The sequence below is a fragment of the Gordionus sp. m RMFG-2023 genome, chromosome 4 (genome assembly GCF_954871325.1).
Source record: "Gordionus sp. m RMFG-2023 chromosome 4, tfGorSpeb1-WG-v2, whole genome shotgun sequence".
NCBI lineage: Eukaryota > Metazoa > Nematomorpha > Gordioida > Chordodea > Parachordodidae > Gordionus > Gordionus sp. m RMFG-2023.
In genome coordinates, this window is record NC_088778.1 from 33,736,474 (window position 1) to 33,764,345 (window position 27,872).

General features: G+C 30.4%; 1 protein-coding gene across 1 annotated transcript; it reads left to right on the top strand.

Annotated features, from left to right (window-relative positions):
* The first annotated feature begins 480 nt into the window (after positions 1 to 480).
* On the top strand, positions 481 to 27,820 carry LOC135929127 (GMP synthase [glutamine-hydrolyzing]-like). The gene is made up of 19 exons (XM_065465642.1): positions 481 to 622; positions 666 to 917; positions 960 to 1,057; positions 1,104 to 1,207; positions 6,789 to 6,982; positions 7,320 to 7,488; positions 7,590 to 7,746; positions 12,321 to 12,433; positions 14,016 to 14,147; positions 14,259 to 14,527; positions 14,585 to 14,645; positions 15,537 to 15,649; positions 16,271 to 16,376; positions 17,567 to 17,694; positions 17,792 to 17,926; positions 18,357 to 18,520; positions 24,639 to 24,801; positions 25,024 to 25,185; positions 27,532 to 27,820. The coding sequence occupies exons 1-19, from the start codon at positions 572 to 574 to the stop codon at positions 27,634 to 27,636; spliced, it is 2,676 nt and encodes an 891-aa protein (XP_065321714.1). The 5' UTR covers positions 481 to 571; the 3' UTR covers positions 27,637 to 27,820.
* The last annotated feature ends 52 nt before the right edge of the window (positions 27,821 to 27,872 follow it).

The following is a 27,872-nucleotide window of genomic DNA, read 5'->3' on the forward strand; positions in this document are numbered from 1 at the left end:
ATCCCTCCCCCCAAGAGTAGACACAACTGAGTTGTCTTCAGAAATAATACGATTCTTGCTGGATTCATATCCAGAAACATCAGATTGGCAAGCGACGCTCTTATCTAGTGTTGTCAAACAGCTCTATTTAGCCTATTTTAAATTAAGATTTTAGCCAAAATAAAATAATGCAGGCCTCATAATTTTGTTAATATAAACCTTCTGCCATCAAAATCTTTAAGCTTTTATAATATTTATAGCGAAATTTGGGTTAGCCATTATTGAAAAAAACTAGCCGTTTAACAATACTACTCTTATAGACTAGGCCACATAAGCTTACCAAAAATTACAATGTTTTAAATATATATTATGACATAATTTGGAAGTCTCCAAATGAAAAATAAACAATATACCAATTTGTAATTATAAGAATAAATAAAATAAATATACGCCATCTACATTTATTTTCTAAATTCTTAACTTTTTCATTATCGAAAATTTTAAAATCACATTTTTCGCTTTTTAATATGTATCGCATTCATATTTAATTTCAATTCTATTTTAGTAAATTCTTTTAGATTCCTAAATTCCAATGGTTCATGATAAAATTGCAATATTAGATGCTGGTGCCCAATATGGGAAAGTAATGTATTATAGTGAAATCACTAATTTTATATTCAATTAAGTTGATAGATAGAGCACTTAGAGAATTATGTGTAGAATCAATCATTATGCCTATGGATACTCCTCTATCAGTGTTATTAAGTGATGTAAAAACATCAGGTAATCCATTTAAAGCAATTATCATATCTGGAGGCCCAGGTTCTGTTTATGATACATATTCTGCACACTGCCATCCTTCAATATTTAACTCATTTGTCAGTCCATCATCAAACGAGTCAACAATACCTATTTTGGGAATATGCTATGGATTTCAAGTAATATTTTTATAAATTATATTATACATAATTGTATTTCAGTTAATAAATCATGTGTTTGATGGTGTTATACAACCTGCAGCCTCTAGGGAAGATGGAGTACTACCAGTCAAATTAGATACTCATTCTTTGTTATATAAGTTTACTATTTATGAATTTGTTAAATAACTTATTAATTTGTAACAGAGGTATAAATGCTGACCAAATGGTTTTATTAACTCATGGTGATAGTTTGATTGAATTAGGAAAAGGATTAAAATCAAATGCTCTTTCTGGTCCATTAGTTGTAGGTAAGATTATAAATATGAAATATTATACAAATATACATATTTATTTGTAAATAATTATTTTTGTTGAACAAGGATTTTACATTTTATTTGATTTACAACATTAACTATCAAAATTTACAACATTTTGGTAAAACATATAATTATTTTATAGCTGATAAAATTTTGTTACACAGATAATTATCAGGTGTAGTACTAGTTCTGTCTCACATTAGTAATATTATTGTTATTACTTCACTTATCATCTCATTTAGACCTAATTTAATAATACTATTATGCGAGTTTGTTAAATTCCTTCTAAAAAATTTTTTTTAATTATTGACAAATATATATTTTATATATATAATAATTTTTTAAGGTTAGAATATATTAAAATGACAATTTTAATTTTAATATGCTTACATTTGAGGTTCAATACCTGACCTAATCAATTAAGATTTTTATGGGATATTTTTTTTTAGTTAATAACTTTTTTATGAATAATGATTTATTTAATTGTTTTTAAATATTATATTATTATACAAATATTATAGATTTTTCTCATAATCGCACAATTTAAAATATATATATATAAAGACAACACACAATATATATTAATGTTAAAAATAATCATCTTTCAGGATGAGGCTACTCATGAAGCTAATTTGCCTTGTGATTAGCTTTGGTGTGTCTTTGTCTCAAGAAATTTTTTTTACAAGGTTTGTTCATTAGTTTATGAATGAAACCAAGTTCCTTGAAAAAGGATAAAGTATGATTCCCAAAGTTTGTTAAGGTGGTGGAAATTATAGGAATGAGTATGTGTTGTTGTGAAATTTTTGAATATTTTGATATTTTTAGTTTACTCCTTTTTCTCAAGGATGTTAAGTGGTTGATTGGTAGGAGTCAATGGATCAATGAACAATTAATCCCATATCAGGAATTGACCTCGCTTCTAAGGAATTTGAGAAAATCTGTACGTTTCCCATCAGATTTGAAAATGCCTGAAGGTGCAAGAATAGATGGAATTTGAGCTGATCTCAAGACTCTAAGGATAATTGAATTACATAAATTATGTCTAACAATTTGACCATTACAAGAACGAAAATGAAAGTTATGTTTTCCACTACCCTCGATGGTATAACTGCAGTCAGAGCAAGTATCAGGTTGAGTTATTAAATACCAAAGGTTGTTAAGGTGGTGGAAATTATAGGAATTAATATATGTTCTTGTATTGGAAGGAGCCAATGGATCAATGCGAAATCATGAATTGACCTCACTTCCATAGAATTTAAGAAATTCCATCTGGACGTTTCCCGTTAGACCTAAAAAGACCTGGAGGTTCAAGGATAGATTAAATTTGAGCTGATCTTAATGACCTAAAGATAATCGAATTACATAAATTATGTTTAACAGTTCTACCTTTACAAGAACGACAGCATAGGCTATGTTTTTCATTACCCTCGATGGTCTTGAGAAAGATGAGTAACTAAAAATCGTAAATAGTTCAGCATTTCTATAATTTTCACCGCCACATGATAACCTTTGGAAATCGCTCTTTATCCTACTTCAAGGAACTTGGGTTCTCATATTCGGAAACTTACGTCGTTTACATTTAATAATTGGTAATCGGGTCTATCCCTTGTATTGGTGTGTTCAATCGGGTAGTGGGATGTTTAGAGAAGGGTTTAGCAGAAAATTTGCTGAATGGATTCAAGGCATGGGCGGATGTTTAGAGAAGGGTTTAGAAGAATGGATTCGAGGCATGGCTAGCGGATGTTTAGAGAAGGGTTTAGCGGAAAATTTTCTAAATAGATTCAAGGCATAGGTAAGGGTAAGTATACAAAAAAAAATTTTTTTTATGTAGAACTAGAAGTAGAACCCTGGTTTGAATGGGGGAAATAGATAAAAAAAATTTGCAATTGTTTTTTTTTCTTCTTTTCGATTTGACATGCTCATACTCGTTACAATGACATATAAATAATACCTAGACTGACGGCGCATTCGTAATAATGCATTTGATAGCGTCATTGAATGCAAATCAGCTGTAGCCGCCATTTTGGTAACCCGTAATAGTTAATTATTCTCATGTTAGAAACTTTAATGTTGAATTGACAGCTTTGCTTCCTTATTAGCATCGATGAGCAAGGCAATTTCTTTAATAAAGTTTGATTCAAGACATAGGGAATGAATCGGCATCTCGTTTAAAATTTTTCAATAATGATGGCGGGTAATCAAAATGGCGTCCTCAGCTGTTTATCATCGATGTACACTTTCAATGAATGCATCCTCCAGTCTAAGGTATTATTATACCATGTCATTAACTCAATATTAGTAAAAATGGGCACCAAAATATTTAGTTTTAAAAAAAATGAATGACATATAATCAGGGTTGGCAAGTCGGTCAATTGACCGGAATATTTGACCTGTCAAATACGGTTATATACTCTAAAAAATTTAAAGGAAAAATAAATTAAAAATATGTTTATAAAAAGGCAAAAACGATGTAAATACATGTGATCACAATGTTTACTTATTTTTTGGGTCCACAATATCAAGAGGAGAAATCACTAGTAGTGAAATTAATGAAGGATATAATTCAAGAATTAGCTATTTTGCAAGATAGTGATGACCAACATATTTTAAGTGATATAATTAATTTCAGAAGCAAAAACAGCATGTTTAATATAGCAAATTATGTAGAAAGTAGTAATTTCCAGAAACAATCAATTCCGACCTCAAGTTAATAGATTAAACTTTGTCTACCCTGCCCATTAAGAGACTAACAATTCCTAGTTCTACTTCTTCTTTAGTCAGAAATAGGTCGATTTGGGTTAATATTCTTATGAAAATAGAAATCGATTTAAAATCTAAGACATCAGGAAAATTGATTAAAAAATATTAAAGAAAATGATAATATTGAATATGAATCAGAATAAGACTCTGATACAGATAGCTTACACATTAGTTATTGAATGACAATGAATTTAAAAAATTAATATTATAGATTCATTTTACTATTATATTCAAAATAAAGTTAATATTAACTTAAAAAACATATATTTGAATTTGACCACAACCCTGCTTATAATATTACCTAGACTGACGATGCATCCATTAAAAGCGTACATCAATGAAAAACAGCTGGCGACGTCATTTTGGTTACCCATATAATTATTAAAAATTTTAAACAAGATGCTACTTTATTCCGATGTCTGACACAAACTCTGCTAAAGAATTGCCTGATCATCGAGATAGTAAGGAAGCAAGTTATCAATTTAATCTTAGTTCTGAACATGAGAATAATCAACTATACGGGTTACCAAAACTGGCGGGTCCAGCTGATTTGCATTCAACGACACTTTCAAATGCATTATTATGATTGGCGGGCGTCAGTCTAAGGTATTATTATATGTCATTGATAAAAAAAAATACACTGTATATATTTGTCAGGACTTTCGAAATGCCAAATAACCTTTAAACTAAGGCGAAATTTTTTTTTACTGATACGGAAAAAAAAAATTGCTCGAATATTTTTGTGCATAATTGCTGATTTTGCGTGTCCACACGTGATTGTCATCGTATACGCCTGATTCGTGAAGGATCGATCACGTGCTTGCTAGCAGTTGTCAACGGCTCGATTTGAGTCGATTTTCCAAACAAGGGCCAACTCGATATTATCCAGAAATGTATCAGCGCGACGATTTTTTGCTGCTCATAGATGGGCACAAAGATTGGAAATATCGGTGAACGAAATCTCGAAGCTTATCAGATTTGAGCCTTCTTCTTTCTTTTTTTCTTTCTTCCTTTCTTTCTTTCTTTGTAAAATTTTTCAATTACACAATTATTTTACAATTTTTCCTCATTTTTCTTTTTTTTGTTAAAGACTGAACTTTTATTTTAAGAAATTTAAATTTTTATAAAAATATTTTAAAGATTTTCATCAAGTTTTTTTTCTTCATTCCACTAGGTTTGATTTTTTTAACGATTTTTTTTTTCGACTAAAGAAAAAAATCAAAATTTTTTTCTTAAAAATTATCTTTCCCCGAGGAAAGGTAATTATTTATTTTTTTTTATATATTTATATCGGGTTGGTAATTAGAAACACCTTCTTAGTGAGAATTACGTTATTTTATTATTTTTCGATCGATTTTTTTTAGTGGATATCGTGCGCATGTTCTGTTATTAAATAAATATTTTTTAAAAAAAAAAAAATAAGACGCCTTTTTTTTATATCTAGCTCCTAATATTTATTTGTCATTTTTGATCGAAGTTAAATGATATCATTTTTTTACGAATACCAGCTGTTGGCTCGATCCGGGTTGTCAACATAAACTCGATCCGGGTTGTCAACATAAACTCGATCCGGGTTGTCAACATAAACTCGATCCGGGTTGTCAACATAAACTCGATCCGGGTTGTCAACATAAACTCGATCCGGGTTGTCAACATAAACTCGATCCGGGTTGTCAACATAAACTCGACCCGGAATGGCCTTAAAATTGTACGGTTTTGAAAAATGCGGGACCTTTTGGGCCTTAGAAAAAAAAATACACTGGGCCTGGGGGTTAGAAAAATGGGGGAAAAAAATTCGGGTCTAACCGATGACATATGCATTCAGTGTACATCGATGAAAAACAGCTGGGCCCGCCATTTTGGAAACCCATATACTAATTATCCTCATGTTAAAAAACTACTATTAAATTGATAATTTGCTTCCCTATTTTCTCGATGACGAGGCAATTCTTAAGTTTGCGTCAGACATAGGAATAAAATTGACCTCTCGTTTAATATTTTTTAATAATGATATGGGTAATCAAAATGGCGTCCCCAGCTGTTTTTCATCGCTGTACACTTTTAATGAAAGCATCATCAGTCTAGGTATTGTTACATATGTCATTCCTTCTGACCATATGATATGGCCATTTTATACAAAAAATATATATATAACCCCAAATTAGCCCATCACAGATATAATATATTATTTTTTTCAAGCCTAGAAGATAAAGGAACCATTATTCTTAATATGAATTTTTTTAAAAAAAATATTACTCATTGTTGTTAGAACCCTCATGCAACATTGCAGAGCCAATATCAAAAATATATACTATCTCCACCGATCCACACATCCAAAATCCTTTTTTTTTTAAATTTTAAACTTAAAATGGTATAAATAATTGGATTCTTAGGATATTTACCCAACCACCGAGATGTTACTTATAAAACGATTCCGCAATCCTTTAAGGTCGCGTCTTAACTGGAGTTTTCGAGTGATCTAGCGTTTCGCTGTTAAGCCTTTGTTTTTAAATTAACGGGGAAAACAAAGCTTAAACACAAAATTAAGCTTTTAGTAGTGTTCGGCTTTGAGCCGTTAGAAATGTTGCCTAAACCACATGATTTCGCTAATAGGTGTCCAAACGTTTATGCCATCTTATGACCAAAGATCTTCAGGCCTGCGAAAATATTATCCGATACTTTTTTCTTCTTCTTTGGAAACACTTTACAAAGTTACAAAAAATGATAAATTGTAACTTTTAAAATTATCAATATTATATATATACTTTATTTATTTTTTTATCAAAAAAAAATTCTCCATGAAAATCAAAAGGATTAGAACACGAGAAGCACAAGATATACGGAGTTCAATTTCACGTTGAAGTGGACCTGACCCCCTGTGGCAAGGATATTCTCAGGAATTTTGTATTCAACATAGCTAATTGTAAGCCCAACTTCACTCTCCCCAACAGGGAGTTGGCCTGTCTCGAAGAAATCAAAAGCAAGGTCAAGAACGGACATGTTTTGGTACGCGTTATATATATATTCACATCCGGTTACAACAATTGCACCGCTCTTTGTATCCCCCGAATACTCTGGCAGTGCCACTATTTATAATAGATTTGATTTTTTTTCTAAAATGCGCAGTATGACCCCCCCTAAAACATTAATATTTGACAGTATGTTTGATACCGTTCACAAGAAATGGCGCCCAATTAAGTGACCACCATCTTTATTTAATTTTAGGGGGGGGGGGGGTAAATATAAAATTCGCTAGGAAACAAATGGTCGAAAGAAAATATTTGATATAAAAATTAAAAATTTAACGTTTTAAACGAAAAAAAAAATTAAAAAATAAATATAGCTATTGCTAAGCGGCGGTGTCGATTCTTGCACGTGTTTAGCCCTGCTTAAAAAGTGTCTCAGACCCGAACAAATAATAGCTCTGCATATCGACAACGGATTCCTGAGGCACCAAGAAAGCATGCTCATCGAGAAAAATCTATCCAAAACACTGGGATTGCCAATCAAAGGTTCCTATGATCCGGAAAATTTTCATATCACACGCTTATATACTAATATATATGTATATATATATATATATATATATCTTTCCTTATATAAACATTTAAAGTGGTTAACGCCTCTAACCGTTTCCTGCAATACGCGCTTCCGTATACAGACTTCTTTGATATGACTTACCCCGGGGTCATGAATTGCTGTTTGTCGAAGTTCATCAACAATTCCAACCTCAACCCTAACCACCCCAACTCCAACTTTAACTCCAATAGGTTGGTGCTGAAATAATGTTTCGCTAATTTAAACGAAATCTGGATATTTTTTTCCCTTCTTTGATCACTTATTAAAAAGCAGGAACCCCGAACAAGGGCATTTCCTGTTCCGTTCCCATTCCATAAATTTGCCCAAAGTTCCTGAAAGTGTTCCGTTCCATAGATTAAAAACCGCGCATGCTCGCCTCTTTTTTTTAGCATTGCGTTTAAAACTCATTCTGTAGTGTATATTTTTTTTGTACTTGCAATTCTTAAAAAAAAAAGATTAACTTCTTTTCCTGCATTTTTACTTTGTAAGCTAATCATTTATTCGTGCTAAAATTATAATCATTTAAAAGTTCGATAGAAATTTTAGACTCAGAATAATATTTATTAGGCTTACAAGAAACATAAAATCTTATTGATTTTAGTTAATGTACGATAGAATTTTTACTTTTCAGAATAATATTTATTAGGCTTACAAGAAACATAAAATCTTATTGATTTTAGTTAATGTACGATAGAATTTTTACTTCTCAGAATGATATTTATTAGGCTTACAAGAAACATAAAATCTTATTGATTTTAGTTAATGTACGATAGAATTTTTACTTCTCAGAATGATATTTATTAGGCTTACAAGAAACATAAAATCTTATTGATTTTAGTTAATGTACGATAGAATTTTTACTTCTCAGAATGATATTTATTAGGCTTACAAGAAACATAGAATCTTATTGATTTTAGTTAATGTACGATAGAATTTTTACTTCTCAGAATGATATTTATTAGGCTTACAAGAAACATAGAATCTTATTGATTTTAGTTAATGTACGATAGAATTTTTACTTCTCAGAATGATATTTATTAGGCTTACAAGAAACATAAAATCTTATTGATTTTAGTTAATGTACGATAGAATTTTTACTTCTCAGAATGATATTTATTAGGCTTACAAGAAACATAGAATCTTATTGATTTTAGTTAATGTACGATAGAATTTTTACTTCTCAGAATGATATTTATTAGGCTTACAAGAAACATAGAATCTTATTGATTTTAGTTAATGTACGATAGAATTTTTACTTCTCAGAATGATATTTATTAGGCTTACAAGAAACATAAAATCTTATTGATTTTAGTTAATGTACGATAGAATTTTTACTTCTCAGAATAATATTTATTAGTCTTACAAGAAACATAAAATCTTATTGATTTTAGTTAATGTACGATAGAATTTTTACTTCTCAGAATGATATTTATTAGGCTACAAAAACGTAAAATTTTAGTAATATACAATATACGTAGTTTAAAAATTAATTGAATTTTTCATTTTTTATTTTAAACATTTTATTATTATTAGGGCTGTGCCGATCCATATATTTTTCACCGATCCATATATTTTTCACCGATCCTGTCCGATATTTTTTGATATCGCTTCAAAACCGATCCGATATCGATACAGATCCGATATTTATACTGATTTTTTATCACCCCCTTTTTGAACCAAATGTAATTAAGAAAGAAATCAATATTTTTTTATGCAAAAAATCGAATTATGAATTTAATTTAATTTTTTTTTTTATTTCTACAATTAAGACTATAATTTAAAAAAAAAAATATATTTAATATTATATCCATTTTATGTTGGTATGAATTATAAAATTGTAATATTTAATATATAAAATTATAATATATTAGACTTTTTTTTAATAAATATGAGAGCCGAGACCTGCAGAGGTATCGGGCCCGGCTTGGATCTTTTTCAAAATTTTTTACGGCCCGGCCCGGGTTTTATATTATAAGGCCATGACCGGTTTTTTTTCAAACTCGGGCCGGGCATTCTCTAGATTTTCTGGCAATAAGCCTCTAAGATATGCACTATCCATATCTTCTGCCCTACTGAAGGCAGACTCGGATGATTCCGCAGATAACGCATTTTCCAAAATTATCATTATCTTTTGTAAAATATTTCCCATAATTCAGATCTACATTTTAAAAAAAATACTTATATTCATAAATAATAAAATTGGCGTTATTATTTAATTAAAAGATTTAAAATAAATTAAACTTTGGGCCTCCCTTTGTATTTTTATAAAAAAAAACTTTTTACTATAAATCTATTTTAAAAAAGAATAAAATTTCTTTCTTTTTTTCTTTCTTTCTTTCTTTCTTTCTTTCTTTCTTTCTTCCTTCCTTCCTTCCTTCCTTCCTTCCTTCCTTCCTTCCTTCCTTCCTTCCTTCCTTCCTTCCTTCCTTCCTTCCTTCCTTCCTTCCTTCCTTCCTTCCTTCCTTCCTTCCTTCCTTCCTTCCTTCCTTCCTTCCTTCCTTCCTTCCTTCCTTCCATCCTTCCTTCCTTCCTTTCTTTCTTTCTTTCTTTCTTAAAATATTATAATAATGTAAAATAAATCATACACAACATAAAATAAAATGTCAAAAAAAAAAGAAAAGTAAAAATATCGGATCGGATCGGTTTTTTACAGGTGTCGGCCCGATTCGATATTTTTTAGAAAACGCTAAATACCGGTGCCGATCCGATATTTAATATCGGCACAGCCCTAATTATTATTAGCAAATTATGTATAAAATATTTTAAAAAAAATAATAATATAATTGTGTATATAAAAATAACTAAAATATAACTATGATATTTATATAGGATCGGTTTTTATAGATACAATTTTTTTTTTTAAATAAAATGGTAGATGATTGCCACCGAACTGATATTTAGTATCGACACTGTCCTAGAAATAGGTTACATTTTTTTGGATCAGTTGAATGTACGATGACATAGTTTATAGCTAAGGTCCAACCGTAAGCCCTTGTCAAATATCTCTTACTGGTGCACTCTAAGGGTCGGCACGGTTTCAATTGCCTGTATATAGTTATAGTAGAAGGGGGAGAACATCGAAACCATGCAGCAATCGATCCCACAAAAAGCTGGGCCATCGCCTCTCATTCTTAAGCGCGTTGCCCTCTAACTTACATTCACAGAGGATGGCATCGCTAAAAATTCTAACGGGAATTTAGGAAGAAAAAAAAATCCCTAATAGAGAATTACGAACGGGCGTCTTCCTTCTGAACAAATTTTTAATTCGAACAAACTCACCCTCCCTCCCCATTGGCTGAAACCCCTCCAATAAAAAAAAATGAATAAATAATTACTTTCTTTTACTCCGCCAGTAACATCAACAAATGGCAATTTCTCCCTCAAAATTAGACGCTTTTCCAACTAGGATAGGGAATCGCGGTTTACCCCTTTGTTTTTTGAACGCAATTTAAGCCTGTAAAAAATTTTTTAAAATTCTAATATACATGTTAGCGTCAATATGTTTTTTTCCCGGAAATGTTATTCTGATTCTACCGGAAACGCATGGCCGTCATGTTCGGATTACCTTACCCTACGAATTTCAGACAATTTTTTCCCGTAAACATTTAAACTTAATTAATAATTTTATAATTTAAAAAGTTTTTCCCACATATATATATATATATTTTATTATTAATATAAATATAAATTTCTAAATGACTCAAAAGTCACCGGTTTAAAATTATCTACAATTCATAAGATAGGTATTCCAATCATGCTTGGAATGTATTTCCGGTAAAATCAAAATTTTATTTTCAAATTTTTAAAAAAACGCGCTCGAAAAATAACATATGTAGGCCCCCGCACCTTGTCTTCTTCTTCGCTAATGCCGCTAAACGGCGTTATTGGCTTTTTTTAAAAGCGGCTAAACCCAATATTTTAGCCGAAACAAAAATAGCACGTGACGCAGAAAGGTTTGGATTGGACATCTATTTAACGAGATCTCGAGGACGCGCTTAAATATTTATTTTGCCCCGGACAAAAGTAGTTTTTTTTCCGAATCGAATCTCGATTTTAATTTCGTTTAACGTTAAAGTTTACCCTAAAATTTGCAAATCAGCTGTTGCTAAAATATCGGCGCGACGTTCTTCCTTTTTTTCCCCACTAAAAATGCCGGGTTTACCAATATTTTTTGATGCTTGGAGAGCGAGAGAGCGCTAGAACTTCTTTAAATTATTTAGGCAACCTGAAGATTTTACTGATAGGTGGGGCATATAGGCTTGGACATCTATTTAACAAAATCTTCATTATTTCGACTCAAAATTTTTAATCTAAAATAGGTAAAATCGCGACCTTTTATAAGCTACTTACTTCTCGCGATAAATGGCTTATTTTTTTGGTAGGGGGGGGGGGGTTATAGCTGTATGAGTTAGCGGTTATTTTTTTTAAAAAATAATCGCCATTCTTTCTTTTTTACATTGTAACGAATTTTCGATGCAAAAAACAAAAATACCGCGCTATTAAGTTGAAGTTGAAATATTTAGAAATTTTTTTTTTTTAAAAAAAGGACGTTATGATCAAGGATAAAATAATCGACTAGATTATAAATGTTAAAGATTGACATCGGACAACATGTCACTCAAAATAAATAATGACAGGGGAAATGGCTGAAGCGAATAATCGAAAGAAATAAATTCGAATTTTTTTAAAAAAGGAGAAATTATCTATTCCTAATTTATGATTTAAAATTGTATTTTCCTCGTTTTTATATATAAAAAAAATCAAGTTCCGTGTCGATCAAGAATCGAAACTCCATATCCATTATAGATGACGCTTTTGATACCGATTCTACGACTTTCGACCCCGCCATCAATTGCTGCTGTTGTTGCGCTTGCTGCGGTAAAATTCGATAGCATAGACTAAGAATTTTCTGATAAACTTTCTTTAAAGGGTAGAACCGTACCGATCCGTTATTTATTAGATATTCGCCTAAAATTAATCTTCAATACCGGTTATCGGTTTTGAATAAATATCGGGTCGGAAAATATTGGATCGACGATAATTTACGAATCGCGCAATCCTATTTTAAAGGTATCGTCGTTTAACCTTGGGACCTAAACCCGAGTTGTCAACACGGACTTAACAAGGACAGGTTTACTGGCAACCCATCTAACCCGACCTATTTTAGGACCTGGGGCTTGTTCGGACCTCTTAGAAAAAATCGTTTTCCAATTAAGATTCCCCTTAGCGAAATCCGCTAAGTAAATTTTAATTTTGTGCCCAAATTAGGAATTATATTTTTTTAAAGTCATTTTAACACTTTTTGGATAACGAGTTTGAGTACTATTTTTCATTCCCATGTTTGTATGCACAAATTGGATTTGATCTTTGTATACTCAATAATTTTTATCAGGAACCTCTAGAGTATCTATAGAGGGTTTAATAGGGGTTAATAAGGCACCCACATCTAGCTCATTTTATTTTCTATGGAGAATTCTAGGAAAAAATATTAAGCTTCGCTGTCTTCCCGGAGAATTTTTATATCAAGTAATTCTAGTCTCCTATGAAGAATGGGCAGATTGATAGCTAAAATGATGTATCTATTCTACAGGACTGTGTTAGGAGCGAGGGTAGAATTCAGATTGAGTGCATTGGTCTTTATAGCTTATGCACCGCCAGTCGCTTTATTAATAAATCATTGACAATATGTAAACTATAAATATAATCATAGAATTTATTCAATCATATTCCTAAATTTTGATTTAAGCATATCATATTATTATTTTTTTTAAAAATGGGAAAATACAAAGGAAAAAAAATTATAGTCGCAAAAGATTTGATTTCTATGACATTGAATAACAAACAGCACAAGGAATGCCAAGATGTTTAGAGAAAGAAAAATCTAGAATTAATATAAATTTAATTTTTAAAAATGATAGAAATTTAAGCGTAGTAATCAAAATGAACCCATTTGGGCAGTAGAGCCAGTCGACCATTTTTGATGATTTACCCGGTAAAATTCATCGGACAAAATTTTATTCGTTTATTCTTATGATATATACCATATCGATAAAAATTTCAGTTTAAAAATAAACGTGGTAGTTATCGTAAGTCATTTGGAACGTAAAGACCAATTGACTAGTATATAATACCTAGACTGGACGATGCATTCATACATCAAGGAAAACAGCTGGGGACGCCATTTTGATTACCCATATAGTTACTAATAATTTTAAAACCTATGGTCTGACACTCAAACTTTATCAAAGAATTTGCCTGATCATCGATGACAATGAGAAAGCAAAGTTATTAATTAACTATTATGGGTTACCAAAATGACGGCTTCAGCTGATTCGCATTTCAACGACGCTCTCAGGTGCATTATTATGAATGCAGCGTCGTCCGTCTAGGTATTATTATCCTGTCATTGTTAAAAGCGGAAATTTTTTTTAAATTTTCCTACAAAAAATAAACAATAAAGATAAGGAGACCAATACCAAAATGGTGTGCCGTACGTTCAATATGATAGGCCGATTGAATCCCAAGGGTGGAGATAACCACAATAACAGTCCTCCGCCTAGCAGCGAAAATGGGTTAGATGGAGCTAATATAGGTATTATTATATATTTTTTCTTCCCCCTTTATAACAAAAAGTTTCATATAAAGTAAGAAAGATAGAAACGAATAAATATAAAATTTTTAAATCTCATCCCACAAATCGAAGAAATAAAACATTGCGAATGCTGCTGCGCTCACAAATCGCCCAAAATGGTGGACGTTTGTCGATGCTGTGCCATTAATATGACGGCCCTCAAAAATCCCGACAACAAATCGCTGAATCCCCCTTCACGAGCCGTGGAGGAAGCCTTGGTTAAAATGGGAATGGGACCTCACTGCTTCAAGAATTACGATGGGAACATCATGCTAAAGCCCCTATGCAAAGTGGTCAATCCGGAGATTAAGCGGAGGATCATAGGGGACATATTTGTTCAGGTGATCGATTATTTCGACCTTTCATTTTTTATATTAAATTATCATTTGTATTTTTAGGTAGCCGATGACATTATCAGCGAAATGAAATTAGATGTCAATAACGTTTATTTCTGCCAAGGTACGCGTATTTATTCTATTTTTCTTTCCATTCTATATTTCCACATTTTATTTTTAATCCTCAAATTGTTCAATGCAATTTTTTTTTAAATAATATTTTTATCATAATTTCTTAATATATTTCCAGGGCTGCATCATTTTTTTTATTTTCCTTCAATTTTTCTTTTATAATTATCGAGAAAATCTAATGATTGAATCAATGGTTCTTGATTCATCCTTGAAATGATTCTCACTACAAAATATTTTTGTGCTTTAATCTATATTTTTCAAACATTTAAATTATTATTTTTTAAAATATAATTTAAATTTCTTATATCATATTTTAAATTGCTTAAATAATTTTTATATATATTTTTTTTTTTACAGTTTGGATTTATTCATTCATTAGAATTTATCGATAATGACATATTGTCAAAAATTACAGGGTCCCGGCTGAGCAAAATTTTGCCAAAATGATATTATTTCGTGACAGCTCCGAATTTTTATCTTAATTTTTTTTTTAGGTTTTAAAAATTCCTTATTTCGCTATTCAATTTATGGCGGGCAAAGATTTCGAAATAAACCGCGAAATCGAACTGAAACCCTTATATATACATTCAAACCGGTTCATAACGGCTTTTTAAATTAATAATGTTGATAGTGAAATTGAACACTGGGTTGCTCAGGTCGAAGAGATTGTTCAATATTTATGGCATTTTGGTGTCAGATCTTAGGAAGAAAGGAGAATTAGTTAAATACGAGAAGAGTTCCAAGAAATGAAATGGGGGAAAAAAAATTTTTTACTAAATTTTGGATTATTAACGCTCGCGACTATTATTTATTTTCCCTTTTTTAAAAATTATTTTTTAAAAACTTAAATAAAAAAAAACAAATAAAAAATTAATCGTAAAAGGAACATTAAGACCGGACCTGATCGAGAGTGCGAGTCATTTGGTGAGCTCGAAGGCGTCGGTTATAAAAACGCATCACAACGACACCAAGCTCATGAGAATGCTGAGAGCTCAGGTTTGTTAATTTTTTTGTCAGAGACCTGCAGGGGGGTCACCAGATGAACGGCCCAGCCGTCATTTTTTTTTCCTTTTCCGTACCGAACCCACCCCATTTTTTGTATGAAATTGGTTTTTTTTTTCTCGATAAAATTTAATATGGGGGAAGTATGAGACATAAGATGAATTTGATACATTTAAATATATATATCATTTCGTTTAGTGTTATTAAACGGCGCGTTTAGAACCGATTTTTAATAACAGCTGACTCAATATTTCATCTAGAATAATATTACGCAAGCCCCTGAAGATTTTTGCTTGTAGAAGGAACAAAGGTTCGGACATCTATTAGCGAAATCTCGCGGCTCGGGCGGTATTTTTCTGGGCTAAAATATTGAGTCAGCTGTTTTTTAAAAATCGGCTCGAAACGAGCCGTTTAACAAACACCTAATTTTGTTATTTTATTCCAGCTAATGATATAGCGATTTAAAATATTCGAACCGACCCGGTTTTCAAAAATTTCTGTTTTTTAAATTCGATAAAAGAAAGTTGGTTTTTTGACCTCTTCTCACGTGACAAATAAATACGGTTAAAAAGTTTCTTTACGAATTTAATTTTAATTTAAAAAAATTTTACGCAGGGTAAAGTGATCGAACCTCTCAAAGATTTCCACAAGGACGAAGTCAGATCCTTGGCTCGAGACTTGAAATTGCCTCAGGAAATCGTGGAACGGCATCCATTCCCGGGTAATAGCTTAAAAAAAAATTTTTTTTATCCGTGGTTTATAAAGTAACGCCAACCAAAGTAACTTGTAACTGTAGTAGTTGGTTTACCTATTAGGCTTTTTCGAGATTTCTAGATAAGGGTGAAAAAAATGTTAATAAATCGTAAAATAGGGAAGAAATTTAAATTGGGGTAAAACGCTGTTAAGTTTAGATTTATAATGTATGAATGAATGACAAATAATGATACCTAGACTGACGATGCATTCATTAAAGGTGCACATAAACGAAAAACAGCTGGGGACGCCATTTTGATTACCCATATCATTTTTTATTTTAAATTTAAAACGAGAGGCCAATTCATTTCCCCTACGTCTTGACGCAAACTTTATTAAAGAGTTGACCCGATCAACGATGATAAATAGTATATTTTTAACATGAGAATAATAACCATATGGTTTATTAAAAATGGCGGGTCCCAGCTGATTTGCATTCAATGACGCTCTCGGATGCATTTATTATATCGTCAGGTTTAGGTATTATTTATATGTCATTCGGTACAAATATAGATTGATGAAAAATGATGATATATTCATCATATTTCCATAAACTAGTGAATTTTTAATATCTCAATATTTTTATACTTAGAGATGTGCGAATAAATCAGATGAGCATTAAGGCGCGGTGAGCTATTTGCTCTCTTCGAAGAATTAAAAAATAAATCCTTGAGGCTGTGACAGATTTTGTTACAGCCGTTTATTTAACAAGCGATAACGACTTTTTTTTGCTTTTTCTAAGTCGGTTAAAACTATGTTTAGCCGTTTTTCTTTAGCTAACGAAAGGTACAATTTCGTTCTTTCTAAACCGCGGTTAAAAAAACTATGTTTAGCCATTTTTCTTTAGCTAACGAAAAGTACAATTTTGCTCTTTTCTAAGCCCCGGTTAAAACTATGTTTAACCATTCTTTAGCGAACGAAAACGACCTTCTGCTCTTTCTAAACCGCCGTTAAAAAAACTATGTTTAGCCATTTTTCTTTAGCTAACGAAAAGTACAATTCCGTTCTTTCTAAGCCCCGGTTAAAACTATGTTTTGCCATTCTTTAGCGAACGAAAACGACCTTCTGCTCTTTTTAAGTTTCGTTTAAAAACGATGTTTAGCCGTTTATTTAATCGCACAACTATTGATACTCTCTTTATACTCACTCATTTTTCAGGCCCTGGCCTTGCCATCAGGATAATCTGCGCCATGGAACCTTTCATCGACAAGACTTTCACCGAAACCAACTTTGTGCTCAAGTTACTCGTTCAGGTTTTGCCTGAGGAATATCCCAAGATTTGCCACGTATGTAAAAATTTTTTTCGAAATAAGAAAATCATCGATATTATTAATTTTATACATTTATAATATATTTTATTATTTTTTTTTTGGAAAAAAAAAGTCTAATACGATAGTTCAAAAACTGAGGGATACCCTGACAAGCAACGATCAGGCGACATTGGTGGCCATCTTGAAAAACGATAAGAACGTCAAATATTCGGCCATATTGCTTCCCGTTAAATCCGTAGGTGTTCAGGTTGACTAAACATAATTTTTTTTTGAATTACGAAGGAACCCAGCTATAATAGCAGAACTTGTATGGGCGCCTATAGAGGTTTCCGGTACTGAATATTTTATCCAAATATGCCCCGTATCTTTAGATGCAATCTCTTTCCTAGGGTTCTTGTTCATTCTAGAGATCTTCACCGAAATTATTTTCAAAAAATTTAGGCTCACTTAAAGACCGAAATAAAATCGGAACCCGGAGGGGGGGGGGGGGATCGGACTGAGCCCCGGAGATCACTCTCCTAATTCCGACATGTGTTTTTCGCATAAGGCTCAATTTTGATCACTGGATTTGACCCGTTTCATCATGTTCTCAACTCTGGCTAAGAGTTATTTTTATAAAGCTTTGGAAACCCTGATAAAACTTTCAATATTTTTTTTCACACTAAAAAAAACAATAGGGTGATAAAAGGAGTTACAGCTACGTTTGCGCTCTTTCTTGTTCCGACGACTCAAACGCGTCGTCTGACGCAGCGTTCATCCCTACGGATTCTAAGTGTTTGAATTGGGATCATTTGTTTTCCCTTGCTCAAATTATTCCAAAAGTATGCCATAATATCAACAGGTGATTTTGATAAATATCTTGTTATCATATTTTCCTTAGTCTACGTATTTTTTTATATATATATCTTAATTTATAATTTACAATTGTATATTCTCATGATTTTTTTTATCCTTTGCTTTTGTATATTCTTACTTAAGAATTTTACACTCAATTTTATTTGTTTTAATCTAATTTTTTTTTATATATAAGACACATTTTATTCATGTAAACAAAATATAAAAGTGAAATATACTTCTCCTATCAATTCACTTTGAAAAACAAATAGAAAAATACTATATGTAAAATAAACAAAATGCGTCATACGCATGTGTAATAAACGAACAATATACACACGTGTAATAAATAAACAGCATGCACACACGTGTAATATAAATAAACAACCTACGCATGTGTAATAAATAAACAACATGAACATGTGGAATAAATAAACAACATACACATGTGTAATAACAAACAATATACACATGTTTGATAAATAAACAACATAAGGAAAAAAAAACATAAACTACTAGACCTGCCATAATCAAAAAGTTTAGTTTGATGGATTTTTAATGACTTAAAATGATAAAAAGGCCATCATGCTTTATATAAGTATTGATAAAATATTTTGTAAAATTTACGAATTTAGCAAACTTTATTCGAATAATTATGCATATTTGCCTAAATCAAAATATAAAATAATTTAAATACAAACTCGAAAGAATATTATTTTATTTTAAAAGTTTCTTAACTTTGGAAATAAATTTCGCTTTACTAACTATTTTGGGCTTCTATGAACGAAGGGAGGACGCATGTTTTAGCAACGCTTATTCATTAAACTAAAAAAAAAAAAATTTCTCTAAGGCCACATTTTGAATGGGGAATTGGAATGGTTAATTATAAAAAAAAATTTTCTTTCTAAGTTTATTTCTGTAATGTTAAATTACTTAACTTAGACTATTTATATTGTGCCTTGATCAAGTTTTTAGCCTGAAAAATGGAATTTACTCTCTAAGTTGAGTTTCAACTTGAAGATTGATTCGAATATTGGTGAAGTAAAACATGGTTACGCTGTTTTATAGTTGACTAAAGTTGGGTAGTTAAACAACACTAATTTTGCTTGTGATTAGAGTTTAAAAATTGCATCCATTTTTAACCTGATAAAATTCTTTATTCATCATCAACAATATATCATTTGGTCTTCCTTATATACTTTTGGTAGAGGACAAAACATCCCGAGAAACATTACTCTATTCCAACATTTTCTCTCTTTTAAATTGTAAATATGATAAAGCGATAATGAATTATAATACATCATAACAACAAAGAAGTGATAAATAGAATCAGATTTATATTTGACAGTTCAAGATAAAAATTATTGTAAACAAACAAAAGTTTACCTATTTAAAATAGGTTTAATTATTTTAAGGCAATGAGGGTTATTAGCTAGTATATATTTATTTATATATATATTTATATATATTATTTTATTTGAGATTTAGATAAAGATATATCTTCACTTTTCATATTTTTTATTAAATAAATCCATAGTTTAAATAACCAACTTCCATACCTACCTTAATGTAATCTCTTTTTTTAAAATATGATTATTAATTTTTTTCAAAGTAAAACATTATTAAAATACATAATTTAATAATATTTAATCCGCAGGTTGGCGTTAATTGTTTAATAAATTATACCATAATATATATATTAAATATTATAAATACCATAAAGGAATATCTAAATATAAAGGCTAAAAGTATTATAAAATAAGTTCACTAGCCAATAAAGTCAAGTGTGGATATTACGAAATACAATACGATATTGAATAGTATATTCACCGGTCAAATATGTTCAAAATTCAAATAAAAAGATTTTTAAGAGAACATTAACACGCTTGAAATAGTTTGATCATACCCACCTTGTAAAATGTCTAATTCTTGTATTACATACCTCTTGGATGCCCCCCCCCCTAAATATTAGGGGACCAATAAATAAGCATTATTGGGATCACGTGATGTTATTTCTTCCTTTTTTCAGACATATTTTTCATTTTTTTTTCAAGAATACGTCCATCATATTTATATTTAACATTTCGGAGGCAATAAAAACATTTATTTATTTTATCTTTTTTTTACGGGTAATTATATAAACGTTGAACCTTTTTTATCTGTTAAATCTCTTTGAATTCTTAGCGGCGCGATTGCGATCGCGATTTAACAGCTGATCGATTTTTAAAATCATCTGTTCATTTTAATTCAATTCATAGTAATAATCTAAGAAATGATGATTTTAATTTAAAAAAATTGATTTCATAAACATATTTTAAAAAAACTGTCAGCTGTTAGATCACGTTCACAATGGCGCCACTATGAATTCAAGGTAATGAGGCAAATTAAGGAAAAGGTAAAGTACATCTGTCAATCAAGTAAATATGAATTGGCATAAAAATTATAAAGGTATTGCAAAACTATTATACCAAATATCCAATAAACAGCTGACATTCTATATCATATTAAATTGATATTCATATTTTATTTACACCCTTACGAATGGAATCTCATATGGTATTTTTATTCTAGATTGTATAAACATCTTCTTTTTTTAAAACATTATATTTTTTGGTTAAAATTTTTATAATTTTGCTATGGCGAAGGAATACTGAGAAATATGGTATTATTTATTATAAATTTTGAGAATGACATAATTACATTGGAAATATTCTAAGAAACCTGTGGAATAATAATAAATGTAAATAAAATAATGTGCAATAAAAAAAATTGCTTATCAAGTTTGGTTTCTCATCATTAAATTATTTTTTAAAGAAAAATCATATGGTGATTACTTTATCATTCATTTCCCCAAGTCTGTTATTGTTAATAAATTATTAGAAAAATAATATATCATTTTGTTTTAGTTTAGGCTTTTCTATTTAAATATGGGATAAGCGTTACCTCGAATCCCGATTTAACAGCTGACAGCAGTTTAATCCTGTTTTATGGCATCAATTTTTCTCTATTAAAATCCTTATTTCTCAGATCATTATTATGGAATTGAGAATTAAAGATAAAAAAAAACATAGTTTTAAAAAAAATCGATCAGCTGTTAAATCGCGATCACAATCGCGCTGCTACGAATTCAAGGTCACAATTTATAACCGAAATCTAAAAAAAATTTAAACACCGTGTCGTATTGGGATATGGAATCATGTGGGATTCGGAATCCCAAACTAGGAGATTCGAGATCTTGAATCCCCACGTTTGATTCGGGATATATATTTTTTTTAAATATTTGGAATCCCCATGAAAAAAATAATAAAATATTATAATTACTTTTTCTTCTCTTATTTTCCGGCTGGCTTCATTATAATTAAAAGGCCAAAATAAGGGATTTAAAAAGAGAATTTAAAAAAATAGTATAAAATGAAGGCATATAATAAATAAAAAGAAATAAATAAAATAATACGCCAGCTTGCGGATTTAATTTTATATAATTTATATTGTAAAATTTTAGTTTTTTTTAAAAAAAATAATATTTAACTATTATTAATTTATGTTACCATCAGACCCCCCCCCCCCTTCTTCCTATGGCTATGGCCCTGGCTCTAATATACATTCTATTCAACGATTATAATATATCCAAAATATCATAAAATTTATAAAAGAAAAAAATTATTTATAATTTAATTTCTATTCTATATCTAAAAAAAAATATGTACAAAAAATAATAAAATATTTTAAAAAAAGGATGTAACTTTGCCTATTTTATTTATAGCATGGCATGTCATGGCATAAATAATATTAAATAATAATTTAAAAAAATTACATTATGCGATAAATAAAATAGGAACTTGTTGAAATTTATTTTTTTAAATAATAATAATTTCTTTTTATTTGTAATTGTATTGTTTAATTTATTTTTTTTCATTTATAAAATAATAATTGAAAATATAAGATAGAAATGCTATAAAAAAACAAATTTTATTAAATAAAAAATAAAAAGAATCAGCACAGACTTTGCAAAAAAAAAAAAAATTGGTGGGGGAGAATGGAGTAATCTGGTGAAGATTTTATATGCTGTTATATAAAATTTAATAAATAAATATATTTTTGGTATCACGTAATTACAGAGAAACCATTACAGAGAAATTATAGAGAAACTTTTACAGAGAAAACAATTATAGAGAATGTCGTTTATAGAGATTTATTTTACAGAGAATGATTTTATAGAGAATTTTTTATAAATAATTTTATTTAAGGAATGATTATTTTATAAAAAATGTTAATCTATTTTGTATAAATTTGTTGCGCATACATAGGGGAAAAAAAATACACTATTTGTATTAATGTTACATATTATAATTACCTTATATAAGAGAATAATTGGGTATTTTTTATTGTAATGAAATGAAAGGTTATTAATCAAACAATTGTTAAAAATTTTTATAGATGTTGAGGAATTTATCAACATTCTCAAACAAAGTAGGGCCAATTAATGAGAATTAATTGAATATATGTTTAATCATTAATTAGGTTTTTATTAAAATCTTATGATACTATTAAAAATATAATATTTCATTATATAAATTAACCTTCATGCAATTTTATCTTCATAATATTCATTTAATAACTAAAAAAAAATTAATGCTAATAATAAAGTAAATTACAACCTATATATCCTGATACACCAGAGTTGTTATGATACTTTTCATATTTATCTAGATAGATACATGGTCTAAAAAGCTCACTATACCAAGATTTATAAATACAATTTTCTATTTTAATCATGTAAGATGAGTGTAAAATATCAAAATAAAATTTATTCAGTTTGATATTTCATATATAAAAGAAAATTTGTTTATTAAAACAGTTTTCTATACCAAATCCTAAATTATGCTATTATTTATTTTTTTTTACATAATATTTTATTTCTAAAGATAATATTGGCTGAGAGATAGTAAAATAAATTGCAAGGGTCCTAGGAAAAACATTCAATACGCAGTTATATTATTGCATCACTGATTTAAAATCAATGAAAGGCTTCAAATTACGGCTAAACCGTTTTACAACACTAATCACAAATAAATTAATTATTGGCTTAAAAGTAGGCTTGAGTCAACTCTTGAGTCTGAGTCAAATTTTTCGATTCAAAATTTGACTGAGTTTAGGGATAAGCCGGCATGGCGGCCAAGAAGCCGGCTTGGCTCAGCCGTTTAACAACACTCGTAAGCCAAGAAGCGGGTTAGGATCAGCCGTTTAACAACACTAATCACAAATCGGCTTGAGCAAACTCTTGAGCCTGAGCAAATTTTTTGGCTACGACCTCGAGGTCGGAGCCGATAAAACTCGGCTTTTTAACAACACTATATTGCAGCCCGTTTAAATTATCTTTATTTTCTTTCGTATGTAACAATTACAACACCAAATCACGTGATTAAATTATTTTTTTTTATAAACAGTGAAGAAAAAATGAATAAATAAAACAAACTGTATTCTTCTCGAAAAAAAAATATATTTGAAAAACGTCCATAAATGTCAATTGTAAATCGACAGATAACAACACACTCCAACTCCAGCATTATTATATATCACACAAAAACTAGAAAATTTAAGAAATATATTGCACAAAAAGCATATGTTTTTTTTTATATATGAAGCGGAAATAAGAAAATACTGAGAAACGTTGAGTATATGTGTGTCATATGGGGGTATGGAATTCGTGGGGATTCGGAATCTCTTGATTTAAAATCCTTTACCGAGGGCGAATTAATAAAAAAATTTTAAATCCGATTTAACCCGGAAATGTATTCTAAGGATGCTTGGAGTTTTTACCCTCTAAATTTCAGCCATAGACATTTTCGGTATTTTTTTTAATTTATATGAAAAATCCACTTAGGAGCAGTTCTAAAGTTCGTGGCAAAATTGTTTGAAATAGACAGTTTGGGTACTCTATTACTTGCCGGAAATACGATTCCTGTAAAATGAGATTTTCCAAATCTAATAATCGCCCTTAGTTAAATGATTTTATGATTGAGAGATTCCGAATCCCCATACGACATATATATACATACAAATTATACGTGTGTTATATTTTTAATACATTTTATTTTTTTATTCTTTGTCATTTATGAATTCAGAGTTGTATACGCTTTCGGCCCCGAATGTAAACTCCCGGTTACGGAAATAGTTCCCACTTTGGTGACTCCCAAAACGCTGGGCACGCTCAGGTTAGCCGACTACGTAGCCCACGAATGCCTACACCATTGTGCCCCCGGACCTAACAGGGAACAGATTAAAAAGGTTTCCTCTTTTCCCACCACCACCCCCCCCCCTCTTCAGCGTTCGAGCGTCAATTTCCATTTTAAAGGGAAGATATTTAAGGGTCTAAAAAGTGAATGGTACTCTTTGGCTCATTTATGAAATCACTTCCTAGATACCCACGCCCCCCCCCCGGGACATGATTGAGGGAATAAATTATTTATTTTTAAAAAAGAAGGTTAATTAATTTTTAACACTTTGCAGATCGGTCAAATGCCTGTTGTCATGCTACCTTTGCAATTGGATCCCACGCCACCCGTATCGGGTGATGATCCGGTCCTTAGATGCATAGTGCTTAGACCTTTCGTGAGTGCCGACTTTATGACCGGGGTAGCTGCGAGACCCGGCGTTCATTTACCCTTTCAGGTTCGGAAATTTTTTTCAATTTATAAAATTTGTTACTAATGATATTAATACTAATTTAAACCGCATTCGTCGTAATAAATATGATATTTAGCGAAACGCCTTTCAATGGCGTCTATACTACAGCTGACATCGATGTCTGTAACACTTCTAATAAACGAATCAGGGTTATTCCATGTCAAATCAGAAAAAACCTATATGCAGACGACCCCTTACGATATAAAAATTCTGTTATCTATAATTTGGACCAAATATTGGCCTCCTCTTAGCTTCTATACTTTCGAAGATATTTAGGATACCGCATGAGAAATTTTTTTTTGGCCAATGTCGCCTGTAATCATTAAATAAAATAATTGATTAAAAATTACGCAATTATATATCAAAATTAGTGTTGTCAAGCGGCTCGTTTTGAGCCGATTTTTAAAATAGCTAACTCATATGTTTTAGCCAGAAAAATATTGCCTCAGCCTCGAGATTTTGATAATAAATGTCTAAAACCTTGGCTCCTTCTATTAGCAAAATCTTCAGGTTGTAATATTTTTTCTGGATGAAGTATTGAATTAGCAGTTTTTAAAAATTGGCTCAAAACGAGCCGTTTAACAACAACTAATCAAAAAGAAGCCTGTATTTTTTTAAAATTTTCTAGGACTTTTATAAAGCAAAAATGGGCATCTCAGATTTTTTTTTATTCGGATCTACATTACTATTACCACCATTATATATGGGTGTAAAAAAAAATATTTGAGGGAAGTCTTTTACTACTTCATAAATAAAATCGAAAAAAATTAAGTAATTTTTTTTTTTATATTAGCGTTTTATTTTAATTAACCGAATATTCAGAATAATGTTTCTATATTTCTATATAATGACAACCTATCTACGCGAAGTTACCATCTACCAGACCATAAATTTTTATATAATTATAAAAAATATGTTGTTTATACATAATTATAAGGCTTGCTTTATTAATAATTAATTTTCGTTCCTTATTTCATATTATGTCAACATTTTTTTTTTAATATCTCGTTCGGATCGGGGAAAGGCACCTGTTTCATTCTAAAAAAAACGAAATATATGAATTAGAATACCGATTTAATAAATAAAAAAAAATGGCGTACTTTTGTATATATTCTAATTTTTCGGTTGCATGCAAACCTTTCCTGGGGGGGGGGCGTGTAAGTTACTTCCTGTCGGCGTGAAACTGTGGTTAAAATTTGCTACTCGGGTAGATGAAGAGTGTCGCCTATACATTGGTGATGTCCGCAAGGGTGTTCCGTTTTCTCATTCTTTTTTTCATGACTAAAGCCAATAACCAATTTGAGTCATATATGCATGTCATGGTAGCCCAATATATTTTTAAACGTATTACTTTCATCTTCGTTACCCCAAATTTCCTATTGTAGTTTTTGTTGCACTCGTATACATTTTTTTTACATAAAACGTTCCGATCCAAGAGGAATCCGCTACATGAATTTTTGTTCCTGCGATTGGCCTTGCTTTCAAAAATAGTTATTAAAAGATAACTTCCTCTGCATCTTATAACTCACCTTTTGTCATGAATTCAAGTTTATATTATTATTTGGAAAGCTCCATTGGTGCTGTTATTTGATCAGCTCGGGTCCCCTGTAAACTGGCTCTTGGTGCTAGCCTTTTCACTCTGCCTCCAACACTGCCACATGCGCTAACTTTCGTGCGCAGTAGCGGGAAAATGTCATTCTGTTGGAATGTCAAAATCTTTCGAGTGATGACAATATATTTGAAAAGTTTTTTTCAATTTTTATACTGGGCTTCCGATTCGTAGGGAAAAATTTTGTAGAAATTATCACGTAGAAACATTATTACGAATATTAGGTTAATTAAAATGAAACGCCATCTATAGTATAAAAAAATATTTTTCATTTTTTTTACTAGTTTTTGTTGATTTTGCTTATGAAGTCATAGAGACTTCACTCTAATTTTTTTTTAAACAATAATATAAAATGGTGATTGTAATGTTTATCCTAAATTTTATTTTTTAAAAAAAATCGGATATTCCCGATTTTTCTTGGGGGGGATTTTAAATTTAATTCTGTAAGTAAGAAGTCTAGAAAATTTTTTAACCTAATTTGATGCAAGATTCATCAAATATAATTGCTTAATCAAAAGTATCAGAGGCTAGGAGGCTAAAAATTTTGCCCAAATACAGATTATACGATCTTTAAGCTGTATGCGAAATTATATGAATACCTAAAACGATCGGCCAAATCCTGATCGATTATGCATGAAATGACCCATTATCCATCTTAAGTTAAAATATGGTTAATTTACCTTAGTTCAATCATGCAAAATATAAAAATGAAAAAAAAATAGATCTTGGACGAAATGGTCGATAAAATAACGAACACGGTGGAAGGGGTTTCGCGGGTTTTATACGATTTAACTGCTAAGCCTCCCGGGACGACGGAATGGGAGTAAGACAATCGCCTCAGTAATCCCTAAATTTACAGAAATATTTTAAAACAATATTCTATACTCCTCTTCTTCGTTTTTTTTAAAAATATGATTATAAAACACAATGCTTGACTTTAATAAAGGTATGTTATAATAATTATTACTGTAGCTCGATATTACGATAATATTTTGTATATAAAGCATATTTTATATATATATAAATTACTATATCTCATTGTTTTTTTTTTATTGTGTCTTGT